Source organism: Etheostoma cragini, chromosome 10 (genome assembly GCF_013103735.1).
Source record: "Etheostoma cragini isolate CJK2018 chromosome 10, CSU_Ecrag_1.0, whole genome shotgun sequence".
Lineage (NCBI taxonomy): Eukaryota > Metazoa > Chordata > Actinopteri > Perciformes > Percidae > Etheostoma > Etheostoma cragini.
In genome coordinates, this window is record NC_048416.1 from 14,599,626 (window position 1) to 14,614,821 (window position 15,196).

The window sequence follows — 15,196 nt, forward strand, 5'->3', positions numbered from 1 at the left end:
ATGTGAAATTGAAAGCTGACCTGACATCGCCCACTTGCCACATTTGTACCGTTGAACCTGCTAAGGAAATCAAATGCACAGCATATGCATAATTATAGAGGCTATTATAGCACAGGCATGCACACAGAGGTGGTTAGAGCACCAATGCGGAACACAATGGGCAGTAGCTGCACAGTCAGGAGAGAGCACATTAAGATGGCTCACACAGTGGGAAGGACATTCGGTCCTATAATTGATGCTGATGGGATGTCTGTTCAGCCACACTCAGGTGTGAGACACAGCTGGATGAATTTAGTCAGTAGTCGATCAACAGCGTTGCTCCCAGCCTGAATCACAGATCCACCATGTGCATATCAAATGATAACTGAGTCCGTGCAAATAATTCCGCAATCCTTTTTAATTTTAACACACTGAGTCTGTCCTTCACTGGCTGATCAGAATCTGTCAGTGCACAGTAATGTGCAAGCATTGATTTGATTGATGGGTTTTCTTTTACATCCCTTATGTATTCCTCTGCAGGACTCTCAAAGGTAGAATGAGCACCTTTCAAAGCTCCCATTACCAGAAGCTGAGTTCAGAAAATAAACACTTTTTACATATCCATCCCGATGTAAATTACTGAAAGCAAGTAAATAACAAAAACAGATAGGAGAAAGCAATTGCAATATGTGTGCATTCTATGAAAAAAAAGGTTTATCTCAAAATAGCACAAGACATTTACTCAAGCACAAAAATGCATTGAGCGACAGACAGAATGAATGATGGCGTGGCCGAGAAAAAGGGAAGACACATCTGACTGAATAAGCAAAGTGATAACCCCAAAGAACGAAATTCATCAAATGCCGGGGGGAAATGCAGACACTCACCTCCTTCTCCCAGTACAGACGTGCAGTGGAGTAGATGGCACTCCTCATCTCACTGCTGCTATGGTGTCTGGGATAGCACACCCCTCTCTGCCCATTCATAGTTCTGCCAACACACCACTCATGCATGGGCGGAGAGAGAGAAAGAAAACAACACACACACACACACACACACACACACACACCACTTCAGGGACAATCATTTCTACAAGGTTGGCAAATTAGATGCTTCCTAAAGCCCATACTGTCACTTACATGCTGCTGACATCATCCATGTGGATGAATCCATCTATGACTCATAATTTGTTTTGTAACCCATACAACAGCCAAATGCACCCCATAATAGTCCTTCCAGGCTCCTCAACTGGAAAACACCTTCCAGCAACAAGTATCTAGACAGATTAAGCAAGTCATTGGCTAGAAGTCCTTCATAAAGAGCCAATCAAAGCACTGCAATGATCAAACGTCAGAAATTTGCACACAAAAACAAAAAAAAAAACATTTCATCATGGCATTTAGAAGGTTTCTGAACCAGGATACAACAAATGTACAAGATTGCAATCAAAGCTAGTTACAATGTACACCTATACAGAAAGGTACACATTAGACTTCTTTCACAAGGCATGAGTCATCCAGCCAGTGGGGTCTGGGTGCACCACATAGAATACCAAATCACGTAGCATTTGGCAAGCCAGAAACTGGCCTTGGTGATTTATCCAAAATAAAAGCTGTAACATGACATCTCGCTCCCAACGACAAAACCAGACAAACAGGATCCTATTTAATCTTAAAACTATTTAATTGTTTGGATACACCCTGTGGTATATTTTGATGTACACATCAGATTCATTCCGTTATATCACAGTACACATTTGTGATCGGGACCCTGAGATGTAGTCTAAGGTGACAGTAAAACAGGACTTGACCAGGGCTAAAAGTGCCATCGCAGCAAAAAGTTAAAGTACCACAAACAAACATTTGAAAACAGCAAGAGAGCACACAAAATGAAAATTAGTAAATTAAAATATTAAAAACTCATCTCAGTCAAAATATTATCTACAATCTTAATTCAAATAAACAAAAAAACAAAAAACAATTGTGCAATACACTTCAAATTCCCCTTCTGGACAGTCCTGTGTAGAAACATGTTTTTGTTTAGAGTTCGGAGAAAAGCATTACTACGATGTGAGACTGTGAGAAATTTAAGCAATGTGAACTGTACAGCGTTAAACAATAAACACAGCCAACACATTGGCTTCAGGACTAAACTAAAACTTCTTTTCAAAACATTTCTTAGCAAACATTGTTACCGTTAACATCTGTAGTGTTTGAAATGACACTGTAAATGCTCGCCATGATCTTTCTTCTTGACATATTGCCTCAAGAGGCCAATTATCAGTAGCAGAGATGGTGGTACACTGCACTCAGAGCTTATTTGTAAACAATTATAAAAAAGTGCTTGACCGTTTTTCACTGTCTTCTGACATGACTGGTCTCATGATGATGTGAGAGGTTTGATGTAATTCTGATTGTGTCTTTGTCCATCGCACAAAGAAGTCTTTCAAACTGATGTTTCCCTTAAGTCTTTGGCTTTAGATTCAGCAGAGTCTGGGGTTTCAGCTGAACTTGCACTGGGGGAGCTGGTTGTACTCTGCTCGTTTGGCTTTGTGTCCTGTCCCTGGTCTGCGGCCAGTTTCAGGAACAGAGGGACCTCTAGCTGCTCTTTGGTCAAAAGGCCTCGCTGGTCATCAACCCTGCAGCACTGAGCCCTCGACAGCATGTCCAGAAGCCCTGGCACACAAAATATAATGCTAATTCTGACATTTGGTTCAAATAAATAAATACTTAACACTGCCATTTTTAATCTGCCTATTTATATTTCAAAGTTGGGAGTGTAGTTGGGTAGAAATATAAAAGAGTTATTTCATTAAATAGTATATATTAAAATCTAAAGTCTTCCAACCCCTGGCCAGGATACTGCGAGTGGCTGATATGGAGAAAAATATTCTATCATGGTAAATACAATTTTAAATAGCAAAATAAATGAATAACACAGCTTATATAATAACATTGATATAGTTTATGTTAAGGAAATTCAATTGAGAAAGTTGAGACTGAAAGTTAATTTTGACCTTAAAAACAGCAGGTGATAAAACAAGCCCACCCTGAGGTCCATTTGGTAGCTTTTCAAACTTTCTTTACTAGATGGAGTTTTTTATAATTCCATCTGCTTAGAAAGATTATGTGATATGATTCAACAGCTTCTAAAAAAAAAAAAAAGGTACATTGTGGTGAGATTGTTTTGTCAAAACGAAAAACAAAACAAAAAGTTATGTTCTTTTGTGTATGACTTTGTCTTTAGAATTTATTTTGTGTAAAGAATGAACCGCCAAGCACAAGTTAAGAAAATGTTGAATCTTTCACATGTGTTAAAGATATTATTGCTATAGATTCCTTGTTATAAATGTTGTGGAAAAATCGGACATTCGTCAAATATCTATCATCTTACAACGCCTACTGCCATGTCGCCAAACCCAACTAGATACTGCCGAGATGTCCTACCCTCCATGTCGCGGTATTTACCGGGGTTGGACTGAGTCTTGGCTCTGTCTGTTTGCAGCAATGATTGGGACTCCAGCCCTCCTGCCCTCACTGCTCCTGCCTGGGACCAAAATAGATTGCAGGTGTCAAATCCCACAGGCATCCTTTCACAAACAACTTATTTTGACTGAGATAAATAATGCTGTGAATGTGATTGCTTCACGTGTCCTTAATGCCAAGATATCCCCTACTCTATTTACCTTTAGAACAAACAAAAGAAAGACATCCATTTGATCTGTACAATAGATAAAACAAAAAAGGACATGATGCTGTCATGTTAACTATATAATGTAATGAAGCGTGTCACCAAGGTTACTTCCAAAATCATGTCCTTGTTTAAATAATAACCATGATATTCTTATTGCGATAACTAACAGCATCCCAGCTGCTTGGCTTGTAAGTGTGACTGTATTATACAAAAGATGATGTTTTTTATGATGGCAATAAGATGTTTGTTGGATTTTCAGCAGACTATTAACACTTCCTTACCTGTGTGGCCACAGCAGAACCACTGCCTCTGTTGGTCTGGTCTTTTCCTGATTAAACCACACAAAACAATACAACTCAGTACTTCTCTCAGTAGAAATTTAGTGAAATACTGATGATACTACGTAAAGTAACTTCCAAATTGTGTTAAAACACTGATATTAACCTTATAAAATATTCTCGACCAGAATTAAACTGGTCCTCCACTCTAATCAAATCACTTCCCCTCTTTCTAAAGGCAATGAATGGAGCTAAGGTGGGGAGCGCTGATCCAAAGTGAAGTTGGTTCTGGTCTTTTAGCAGTTTGGAAATGAGGTAAGTAAACTCAAAGTGACACAGCACTCAGCAAGCCAAATGGAGCCAGACATTTCAGCCCCATAGAAAAGAATGAAGACAGAGAGAGAGACACACAAAGAAATCAGAGTAGGAAAAAAGGAAGATGCAGACAGCCATGCAGAAAAACCAGGGCACAAAAGTGGATAGTAAAAAGACTTTCACATCAGCCCTAGCTAAGAGCAAGTGAGACCCAATAAATGCAGAAACACTTTCTCTGACCCATAAAGAAACATTTACGTGAATAACGCGGCACAGCCAGGGAACAGGCAGTATACCCCGAGCATCATCAATGTGTTACCAACATCGACAACTAACAGTGGCTGGAGGGCTTAAATGTGCCTTTTATCTGATTGGATTGAACTCATTGGCCATGTAGGTTTCTTTACTTCCTGAGGCTGCATGTGAACTTGTGGGAGCAGTGTAGTTATATGATGTAAACATAGTTCTCTCTGGGTCAAATGAAAGTAAAACATTTGATTTAAAAAAAAAAAGTAGGTATTAAACTTGTATTAACCTTTGGTTTTTTCAAGTCGTAGAACCTTATTTGCTAGTCTGAACACAGTGCTGGTCATGATCAAAGGCTCGCTGCCTCCAACCTAAAACAAGAAAAAAAAAAAGGCAATCCGTTTCAGTTTTGTGGTGATAAAGAAGAGAGTCCACTAAAAAAGGATCTTAACGCACAAGAGAGAAAAAACACACATTCATTCCAAATATTGAGTAATTCTCATCATGAACGAAAATAGTGACACATTCAATTTTACAACAAAAAGAAATCAGATTGAATATAAATGTTTACATGCACAGTGGCACATAAACGGTTGCCTAGGAACGGCTGCTGTAACCAGTAGAGGTGGACAAGGGCCAACAGGACAGAACTTTAAAAAAAGTTGTTTTATTTAAAAATGTCAGGCAACTCTGCTGCTTTCACAAGTAGAGGGGAGTCATTAATGTGAATTTACTAGACATGTAGCCTATATTAATATTCAAAGTTATTCCTTTACAATTGAGAAAAAAATAATTATCATGTACTTATCCAAGAAACTACTTAGACTGGCTGGCAAGGTGTTATTATACGGTGAAATAATTAATCTTTGTTTCTGTATTTATTTGTTGTTCTTCTTATTCGTTTCGGTATGTACCAACAACCAAGGTAAATTCCTTGTAAGTTACTTTCTTGGCAATTAATCCTTTTCTGATACATATGGTACAGTTTATCACGGTTACCAAGGGTACTTTACCTTAAGTATTTGATGGAAATGTGGCTATACAGACACTTACCATGGTGACCACGGCCTCTTGCGGCTTGAGTTGGTGTTTCTGCAGCACTGCAGAGAGGGCATCCTGCAGCGTCTTACTGGACTTTGCCATGATCCCAACGGTCTTACCAGTGAAAGTAATCTCGAGCCTAAAACACACATGAATTCCAATAACCTGCCTCACAAAGCAGTAAAGCACAAACACTTAATGCATTTCTACAGCAGTATAGCATCATTAAAATCTAGTCACCCAAAGCTGCCACTCACTAATAACTTTGCAGGAAATCCAAATTTGGTTTCATTAATCCATTTGGTAATGTATGCAACGAAAATGATAACTAATCTATGTATGCTTTTAATACAAGGACTTCCCTCTAATGTGGTGAGACGTGGCAAAAAGCAAACGAAGGAAGTGACAAAGTTGACTCACGCAAACGTCACCCTGAGCTCCAGAGAGACTTGCTGATCCCTCAGAACGGAGCAATCCTGGTCCAGCGATAAGGGCTGCTGCAGAGAGAGAGCAACGGTGTATCAGACCGAGAGAGGTGACTTTCAGAGGCGTCACCATGAACTGGGGATACTTTTAAATAGGTGTCACAAAGTTTCAGAAATGAAAAGAGGGAGCAAGAAATTGAGGATGTTAGAACAGGAAGAGAGAGCGGCCATCTTTCTCACACTGCCTGTTGCAAAACAACTTTGCAGTGTGGTACCGTAGATATTTCTGAACAGTTTGTTGATTTAAAGCTTTGGTTGGTGTTGCAGACAGAGTAGCTAAGTGCTCACCTTATCCTTGCCATGAAGGTAGATGATGACATCTTTCAGCGGAAAGCCTCGCTTCTCGCACAGGCTAGTCAGCATGTCTTTGATGGGTTGGCCATTGCGTGTAGGGGCCAGGGAGGCACTGCCATCGGGTAGGTAGACACAGCAGTAGCCTCCCTCCACCGCTATCCGACTTCCACCTCTACCACCCTGTTCTGGAGACTGAGGAGGTGATCTGCCATTCTACATCACAGATGAAAAAGAGAGGGAAGAACTCGAGTGATAAATAATAATGGAGTTAGGCACTATATGGCAGATTTTTCTCTTAACTGAGATTTGTCACCTTAATGACTACATTTTATCATTCATGTGTGCCCCATTGTCACAAATGCACTGACCTCGATCTGCTGGTAGAGGGAGCCAAGCTCCACACTACTGTTTGACTTGACTGACATATTGGACTCCTTCCGGGACACTGAACTATGGGTGTTGGATGAATCTATTGTTATGGATGGAGGAAAAGAACCAGAAGAGAGTTAGGGAGAAATTACGAGAAAGTCACCGGTTGTAAATCAAGGCATAACGTAAAAGAACTAGATGTTCAACCACTACCTCCCCATGAGTCTCTTTTCGGTCGCTGTTTCTCCGAAGCACTCTTGCCACTTGGCAGACTGTTTGAGCCTGTCTTCTTGTTCTGTTTGAGACAGGGATGAAAGAAATGCAAGAACAGCCAAATTAAAACAAGAATCACAGTTCCAACCCTCTAACACCCACCCTGCCACTCAGTCCACCCATCCTCCCCTTGCCACATCCCATCACTCTACCTTCTTGTTACTTAAGGGACTTCTGGTGGCCACCTCCTCCCAGGATCCCATTCGGACTGGCTCAGTAGAAAGCTGAGGTACAAGTTTACCTTCTACGCTTCCCAAGGTGCAGCTCTGGTAGAGCGGAGAGCGCACAAAGCGCCTGTAGCTGTCCATCTTCATCAGTTTAAATATCTGACACAAAGCAGGGGCAGATGTGCACATAGTCAGAAGGGCCACTAACAAATAATAACTGTATTACTCAGTAACAGTGGGAGTGTGGTGTCCAGACCTGTGCTTGAGCCTGGTTAAACATGTCAGGTGTGGGCTGTTCCAGGTCCTTCTCCTCGGTCTTGGCTGTGTCATCGATGTTGACCGAGTATGGAGCGCTGTCAGACAGGTAGGTGTTGTAGATGGAGCGAGCTGCTGTTTTCAGCTGGGAACACAACAGCTCAATCAGACTGAAACCTCCAGAAGGTACAGATATAACTACAATGTTTGCTAATCATTGTGTCTAAATAGATCATTTTAAATCAGGATAGATACAAACCCCAATGACACCCTCAACCAATTTCCCTGAAATTTCATCTGAGTATGTAACTTTCAATACGCATCCAAGAAGCCACTCATTATGTAAAAACACTGGCTTTCCTTGGTAAGTGTATCAATAACTAAATTAACCCTTCCCAAGCATCACCAATGCAAGTCAGACAATCATTAAGTCATTAAAAGGCATACGTTGCCCAGAGAGCTGAGGAACCACAGAAACTCGACTGATGTGTGTCAACACGTTTCTATAATAGAATTGAACTAACCAAGCAATAAGCCTGCCTGAAAAAGGTACAAAATAGATTAAAAGTCGACGATAGCTATTAAAGCTACACAGCTGGTGACTTTTATTTGAAGGAACTGTTTGAAAGAAAGGTAAACATCCCAAAAATATGATTAATCCATCATTGAGATCAACAGTAAATGTATAAAAATGTTACTGAATTGTTGATAAATGCTACTTACAGCTCATTAACTGAACAACATACATTAACATAAAAGCAATTACTTTCAAAGCAAAAAAAAAAACTTTGTAACTGGGCTCACTACAGACAAACCGTTTCAGCAACATAGCAACCAAGTTGCCCTCACTGTAAACATTCAACGTTAGGAAAACTCAAATGAAGGAACTTTTCTTTTTAAAACTATATCAAGGGGAACTTTTGCAGAGTAAACAGACAACAGCATAATGAATCACAAATGACGGGTGAGATGGTTCAACATTAAAAGACGTGAAAACATTATCATACCTCTTCCAAGGAGCTGGCTGGGATCTTCCTGAATTTTTCACAAGCTTGCCAGAATAAAATGTTCTCCGCACTCACCTCAGACATCAAGAAAGACTGGGGAGAAGAGACACATGCAGATGTGTAAAAACATATGGCACACCTTTGGAGAGGTAGTTGGAAAACAACACCTGAATTATTCCTGAACTTAAAATTACAACACATGTTGAGTGTGTCTGACCGTGAACTGTTGGACTCCAAACGGGTCCTCCAACAGCTTCTCAAATGAGATGGCCCAGGTCAGCACACTGTTGCCTGGGCCGGTCTCCGCGCCCGAAGTCCCTGGAAGGCTGGAGCTGCTTCCTCCACAGCCCCGCGCAGACATGTTCAACTCTACAAAACATCCAGACACACCCATTTTTCATCTCAGAAAAAAAAAAAAGCATGACCAAGAACGAGACTGAATCAGATACTTTCTTAATGTCATGCACGGACATGTTTCAAATTTAGAGAAATGCAAGATTTACAGGATTGTCAGCGAGCACGTCGTTTGTTCACGCTTACCTCCGTCCGACACTGCCTGGCTCTGTAAATAGAGAGGTGGAGAGATCAGGTAGAGAACAATACTAAACAAAACATCTGATAAGATGGAAACACCTCACAGAGGCTGTCACTCTTAGGGGGTCCTTGGAGTTACTGCAGGAGGGCCCCAAGTTATTGTTACGTCTGAAAATATACATAAACCTGAGTCCATCATACTATTATCAACAATGTCCACAACATTGATGACAGGCTTATTGGCTTTTAGGTAAGGTAGCCAGATACAGTTAAGCTTGGAGATTCACTGTGTTGCATGCATGTCTAACATTAAAACATGATGAATGAATGACAATAATTAGCATTGTAATAGCTTAGTATTGTATGTACCATCAAATGGTATGTGTTAAGAGAGGCCCACGCAACTGGAGCAACTGGGGCTTAAGTATCTCGCTCAGGGACACATTGGTTGATGTATTGCTGCGGGATTGATTCGTACACCGTCTCCCACACCAAAGGGATGTGGTGACATATCCACTGCGCAATCACCACCATCTTTGCAATTTAATACAATATGCAGTAGAGGGTCTCTGCTCCATCCCTCTTTCAGGTCAGGGGTCCCTGGCCTAAAAAATTTTGAAGACTACTCTAGGAGGCTGCAATTAAAACTAAAGCACAGAACAAAAAAAAAAAAACAAAGCACAAAGCAGTGTAATTAAATGTATCAAACACAGAAGCTAGACACATATAGCTCAAAACAAAAGCACAGAGGCACACATTTAGGAAGTGAAATGTGAACACCAGCTGCATGTTTTTAGCCATTTCTCTCTACAGTATGTTACAATGTAGTGCAATCAGTCAAGGCTGTTTTCACAGGAAGTGGTTGTGACACTGATGACAAAAAGGTTCTCATTCAGCTTTTAGAGCTCACAAAGATCATATCTTGTAAAGTTATCTCTGTTTCACTTCAAAGTCTTTCATAGTTAAATGCTGCCAATAAATGCTGTCAACTCTTTGCACCAAACCCGGGGCCTGTGCTGAGTGGCTCACAGCACCATGGTCCTGGGTTCAATCAAGAGGGCTTTGTGGGGGCGTTTACACGGTATCTGGTCTGTCTGGGTTTCCTCTGGGGTTTCAGCTTGCCTCCAACACTCTAACTCTAAACTGTGAATGTGATTGACTGTTTGTTACTATGTTAGGTTAGTCCTGTGAGTGGCAACCAGCCGTGAGTGTAGAAGTTATAAAAAAATAAATACACTTGAAAGAAAACTGTACACCAGCCTGTATGAGACTATAGTGGTGGCTATAGTCATCTTTTTTTTTTTTTAAAGGGTTGTATTTCCACCAAATTAAGAATATTGTGAAACCTGTCAAGTGGCACAATCTGAGTGCTTTTACAGAACACTTTCATTCTGAAAAACATGACAAGCATCTTGCTTCAATAGTTGTTTGTTTAATGGTTTGAAATGTTTAATCATATTACCAGTAAGCTAATCACTTCTGCTGGTTGGTTTTTGTGGTGATAATTGTTGCCTTTATAAAATTAATATTATATCTTGCCTTTAATTATTTACATTCTTCATATTGTGTTAATAACATCTTTATCATGAATTCACGTGATCTATCCTTTGTCATTCATGCACATGTTTTTTTATTGTAGAAACCAGAATTGAAATGTTTCTGATCATTTTGGCTCTGGGATGGTTTTATAAAAACATGAATCAACTCTTAAGTTAGCTAAAGCAAGGATTTCATAGACAGTCCCGCATATCTTGACCTTGCTTCTAGAATAACCCATAAGGTATCCACAGCGTGACTGAGCCAACTGTGAAGTAAAAAAGAGGGGCGCATGTCTTGATGAGAGTGAGTGAGAGAACTTTAATCTTAACATACAGTAATGCTACTAAAAAAAAACTGAGTCCAAATGATTGAGACCATGAGACTCATCTCCTGTAGAAAAATATGGTCAAAAACTCTTTACCACAAGGGGAATTTACCCACCACATTGAAGATATTCAGTGGGAAGATATTCTGCATGCAAAGAGAATAAATCCTTTTAATTCTTGTGCTACTGCTTGACAACAGCCCAAACACAACAGCTATTGGCAATTGTTAAATTTTTGCCAATATAAGGCTGACACGGGCTGGCAATTTCTGCAGGTGTTGAGCTCCACTGTGGCACCACCTCTTCACTTGTTTGCTCTGCTTCTCAAACTCTGGCGACATGTCAATGCCTACAAATGCACTTCAAAGGAGACCCCAACACACACTTTTTCCACAGTTCTACACAGACCAACAAATCCTCATGGTCTCATACACTGCTACAGAGAACAATATCTAAGGATTAGGATTCTCTGCAAATCCTTTGAAGGAGGGACAAAATGAGCACAAACACAATGTGAGGGTGAGAGTCTAATGCAGCAATTATAGGAACATTTACCAATACTCAAAATGCAAAATTGCAGAACCATAGCAACATCAAGGTCTTCTCTGCTCCTGTGAAATACATTTTTATTTACACACTTTCAAACCTTTTGTAGCACTGAACCAATTCAAGAAACATGATGGTCTCACACAGAGTAGACTGAAGCCAACATGACAAACAGACATTACTTGGTTTCCACTTCTGTCTTGAAGCAGGCCTGGAGTGCTTTCAGTAGCAACCAACCGCACAGCCTGATTGGTTCTGGCACTTCTGAGGAGTTAAGACCGACAATACAAGCCAACACAAGAAACTGCTCTATCATACTCAACATTAAGGTATTTTGACCTGGCTGTCAACTCAACTGTATGAGCACAGTTTAAAAAAAAAAAAAAAAAAAAAAAAAAAGTGGTCCAAAACTGCAACAAAAACATTACGGTTGACCGAATTATCACAGGGTTAAAACTGACAGATATCCAACACATTAACTCCAATGTATTCCTCACAGTTGCCTACTCACAGTCCTGAAATTCCTTAATGTAAGGGCTGATAAAGTTTCCGCCTTTATACAGCATAAATGCATATACAATCCACTAAATCCAAATAACAGATGCAGAACCAAACCAAACCTAAGGAGAGTGTTGCCAACTTACCATGTGGCCCATAGGAATCCCTAGAGCATTACAGTTCTTCGCCATGGTGGCTCAGACACCAGACTACAAGCTAAAGTCTTTGTGATGTGCACACTGTCAGGGGACACAGTAAAGTGCTCCACCCAAACATGACTGAGACAAACATATCTCTTTCTCTTTCTCTCTCTCACACACACACACACACACACACATACATATACACACACACACGCGCCTTCCTGTCACTTCCTGCCTGGAAGGGAAGTCTCGCCATAGCAACAGGCCACAAAAGAGGAAGTATGGTTACTATGATCAAACTGTTTTTAGCCTACGTCTTGAGAAACACTATGATGTGGGAACACCGACAAGACAAACAAGCTCTTTCCATTTTTGATTCAGTCATTGTGCGAGTTACTTGACACAGCTTCAACCATTAAAAAAAAAAATCTAAGACTACTCTAATACTCTTCTTTTTTCTAGTCAAAAGGAAGTTTCCTTTTACATGGAAGTCATTGAGATAAAGACATTAAAAGTACACAACACAATGCCTCCTCCTGATGTTCACTTCCTTTAAAGGTGGTAATAGGGCCTACAATTAAATTCATGGTCTCTCCAAACGTCACCAAACTTAATAGATGCAACTTATAAGATGCAGTTCTGCATCTTGTAGAAGCAAGTACCATTAGCATTACATCTGTCAAACAATGCTTCCTTTTTTAAAACAAATTCAACATCTGAAAGTAACAGTTTTTTAGCAGAAAAAAAAAAAGAAAAAAAAAAGTTGTGAGCAGATTTCCATTTGGTTTGGTACACAAAGCACAAGGAGTTCATCATTTTGTGAGTGATGAGGATTATTCTGCACCTGCAGCAATTATATGAATGTACAGAAATCCCAAGTAGTGCAAATTCAAGTTGTACAATACACTTCGTTAACTTGGAAACACTGTTTGCACGAACTCTCTAATTAGCTTTTGAGTAAAGTGATTTTCATTACCTTTTTGTCCGCCATCATGCCAGTGGTTATGGTGCACCATTTGTCATGTTTCTTAAATTGCTTTTGCGCAGCAACTTTAGCCAGTCGGGAGAACCTGTGACAAAGTCCTCTAAAAGCGACCATCTTTATGAAAACACACACACTGCGAGCCAAGACGAGAGACAGATGAAAGCGCTGGAAGCTTACAGATCAAGTTAGTTAGCAGCTTTTACCTGTCTGCTGAGTCTTGACATGTGCACGAGCTGAGGACCCAGGTGAAGCAGGTTATTTTAATTAGCTGCGCACCCGTTGCCCTCGTGAACGGCTTGCTCATTTGCTTACATTATCTGTTGAGTTAACGTGATAATGTGTCATAAATTAGCATGCTTACAGTAGCATATGCTACTGTAAGCATACGTTTAGAGAACGTTATAACCTGGAGGGAACGTTCTCAAAACGTTAGTTTTTGGTTTGGTTCGAACTAACCTTTCGAGAACCAATAACTAACGTTCCCTAACGTTCCCTAAACGTTCTGTGTTAGTGGGGATCTTTTGAATTTTCCCATTGGGACAGTAGGCCTAAACGCCTGTATGTTAACGTCTAGAAACAGTTGGCTGAACTTCGGGTTAGCTTATTACAACGGAAATTAGCCAAAGATACACACATGTACAAACAGGACTAATGGAGTTATGGTAAATTTTGGTTGAAGTCAGGATTACAGGAAACACAAATTGATGAGGGAAGGTTTAATTTAACCTAATCTTCTTTCCAGTGCTGCAATATCTTTGACAAAAGAGTGGCAACGTGAATGTGATTTAGAAGTGAAATTAATGCACAAACCAGTTTGGTTATGTGGAGTTTGCATAGTCACCTTGTGTCTGTTTTTTGTTTTTTTATGCTCTACTTTCCTTCCACAGCCCAAACACGTGCAGGTTTAAAACTCTATATTGGGGCTGTTTAAGAGTGTGATAGCGTTTATGTTTTGCATCTGTCCAGTGTGCACCTTGCCTCATACCTCTTCCGCAGTGCTTGGTGGGAGAGGCTCCAGCTCCCCATGACCTTGAAGGAATAAGTTTCAAGAAAAAAGATGTATAAACAGCAGCACTCTCTACTGGCAACTGAATGAATAAATATGGCATAAAGGCCATGACTTCAATGAAAGATAATATTGTATTTTCAAGCTTCAATTCTTCAAATTCAGTCAATTTGGCCCTAATCCCAAAACGTCTGAGCAAAGTTAACCCTAGTATGTGTCACATGATATGGTGAGTCTGCAAAGGCCGTGGATCGTTTGCATCAGTAAACCACTGTTTTGCTTCTAACAGGTTATGTTTCAGCTAGGGTCGGGCAAAGTGAGACTCTTCTTTATATCTGTCTTTTATATTCCTGTGTTTGTCCATTTCTCTGTCTATTTCTTGTTTGTAAGAAGTGTAAAACATACCCTTATTTAACCTAACAACATAAAAAGCAGCAGCACACTACTGTCACTGTTTCCATCACTCCCATCTATAACACATACACAGGGATATTGTTGGTGCCATGAAGTTTCAGGGAATGATTTATTTGCATTGATATCAGTGTTTATAATCTGCTATGCCTTTTGTGACGCAAAGACCATTAGGTTAGGCAAAACATTGCAGTTCACCAGTCAACTGTGCGTGTATGAGGAGACAACACCACCAGGTAACAAGAAAAACATTTCAGCATGTTCAGCCTTTCTTTTGATATTTAAATGCTGTGATATTTTCTATTTCTAATATGTTTAAATATTGTTATGTTTTAATCTTATAGATTAGGATGTATTGATAAGGAGTCTCAATCTACTGGTAAATGTGTTCATAGGCTAAAGTAATTTAATTAACAAGTCTTTTTCAACATAGAATGGTTATGAGATGGGAATCGCTATATCTTTTTCTTGGGCATCTCCTCATAGGTAAGGAGCCACTTATTTATTTTACAGTTATACATCTATATAAAGTGTATGTATACCACATGTTCTTTTTCCCCATAATTATGTATGTTTGTTTAGCTCTACACATATACATTTTATTTTATTTATTCTTTACTTTATTTGGGTAGGCGCTGGCTCTACCTGTGTTCCTCTTGAATGTCTGAGATGTAACGCAACAAGAAACACTCTAGCAGGTAAAGAAGAAAAAAATGACACATCTCACTTCTTATACACTCACCGGCCACTTTATTAGGTACACCTGTCCAACTGCTCGTTAACACTTAATTTCTAAGCAGCCAATCA

At 39.9% G+C, this 15,196-nt stretch overlaps 2 protein-coding genes and 1 long non-coding RNA gene across 9 annotated transcripts in view; 2 read left to right on the plus strand and 1 right to left on the minus strand.

Annotated features, from left to right (window-relative positions):
• Positions 1-2,860, plus strand: part of LOC117951591 — a 14,195-nt gene extending 11,335 nt beyond the window's left edge. The window contains exon 3 of the long non-coding RNA XR_004658217.1: positions 2,781-2,860. This is a non-coding gene — a long non-coding RNA (uncharacterized LOC117951591). The remainder of the gene's footprint in view (positions 1-2,780) is intronic.
• Positions 1,639-13,291, minus strand: rgs14b (regulator of G protein signaling 14b). Of its 6 annotated transcripts, none has more exons than XM_034883352.1 (16): positions 13,176-13,291; positions 12,964-13,105; positions 8,943-8,964; positions 8,620-8,771; positions 8,403-8,495; positions 7,397-7,540; positions 7,126-7,299; positions 6,914-6,995; positions 6,700-6,800; positions 6,326-6,544; positions 5,973-6,049; positions 5,565-5,691; positions 4,801-4,882; positions 3,954-4,000; positions 3,426-3,525; positions 1,639-2,654 (listed from the first exon to the last, which is right to left on the minus strand). In XM_034883352.1, exons 1-16 carry the CDS (start codon positions 13,274-13,276, stop codon positions 2,425-2,427), a joined length of 1,893 nt encoding a protein of 630 aa, XP_034739243.1. In that variant the 5' UTR covers positions 13,277-13,291; the 3' UTR covers positions 1,639-2,424. The 6 variants fall into 6 exon arrangements, with proteins under 6 accessions (XP_034739243.1, XP_034739247.1, XP_034739249.1 ...); XM_034883356.1 differs by having other exon boundaries at positions 12,964-13,086; positions 13,176-13,221; XM_034883358.1 differs by lacking the exon at positions 12,964-13,105 and having other exon boundaries at positions 13,176-13,273.
• Positions 13,292-14,387: 1,096 nt separating this feature from the next.
• LOC117951696 overlaps positions 14,388-15,196 on the plus strand; it is a 3,667-nt gene continuing 2,858 nt past the window's right edge. Inside the window, exons 1-3 of one of the 2 annotated variants that reach the window (XM_034883526.1) lie at positions 14,388-14,625; positions 14,823-14,875; positions 15,019-15,087. In XM_034883526.1, the coding sequence (XP_034739417.1) occupies positions 14,824-14,875; positions 15,019-15,087 (121 nt within the window). In that variant the 5' untranslated portion in view covers positions 14,388-14,625; position 14,823. Of the gene's footprint in view, positions 14,626-14,822; positions 14,876-15,018; positions 15,088-15,196 lie in introns of those variants that run through there. The other variant, XM_034883527.1, reaches the window with a different exon arrangement.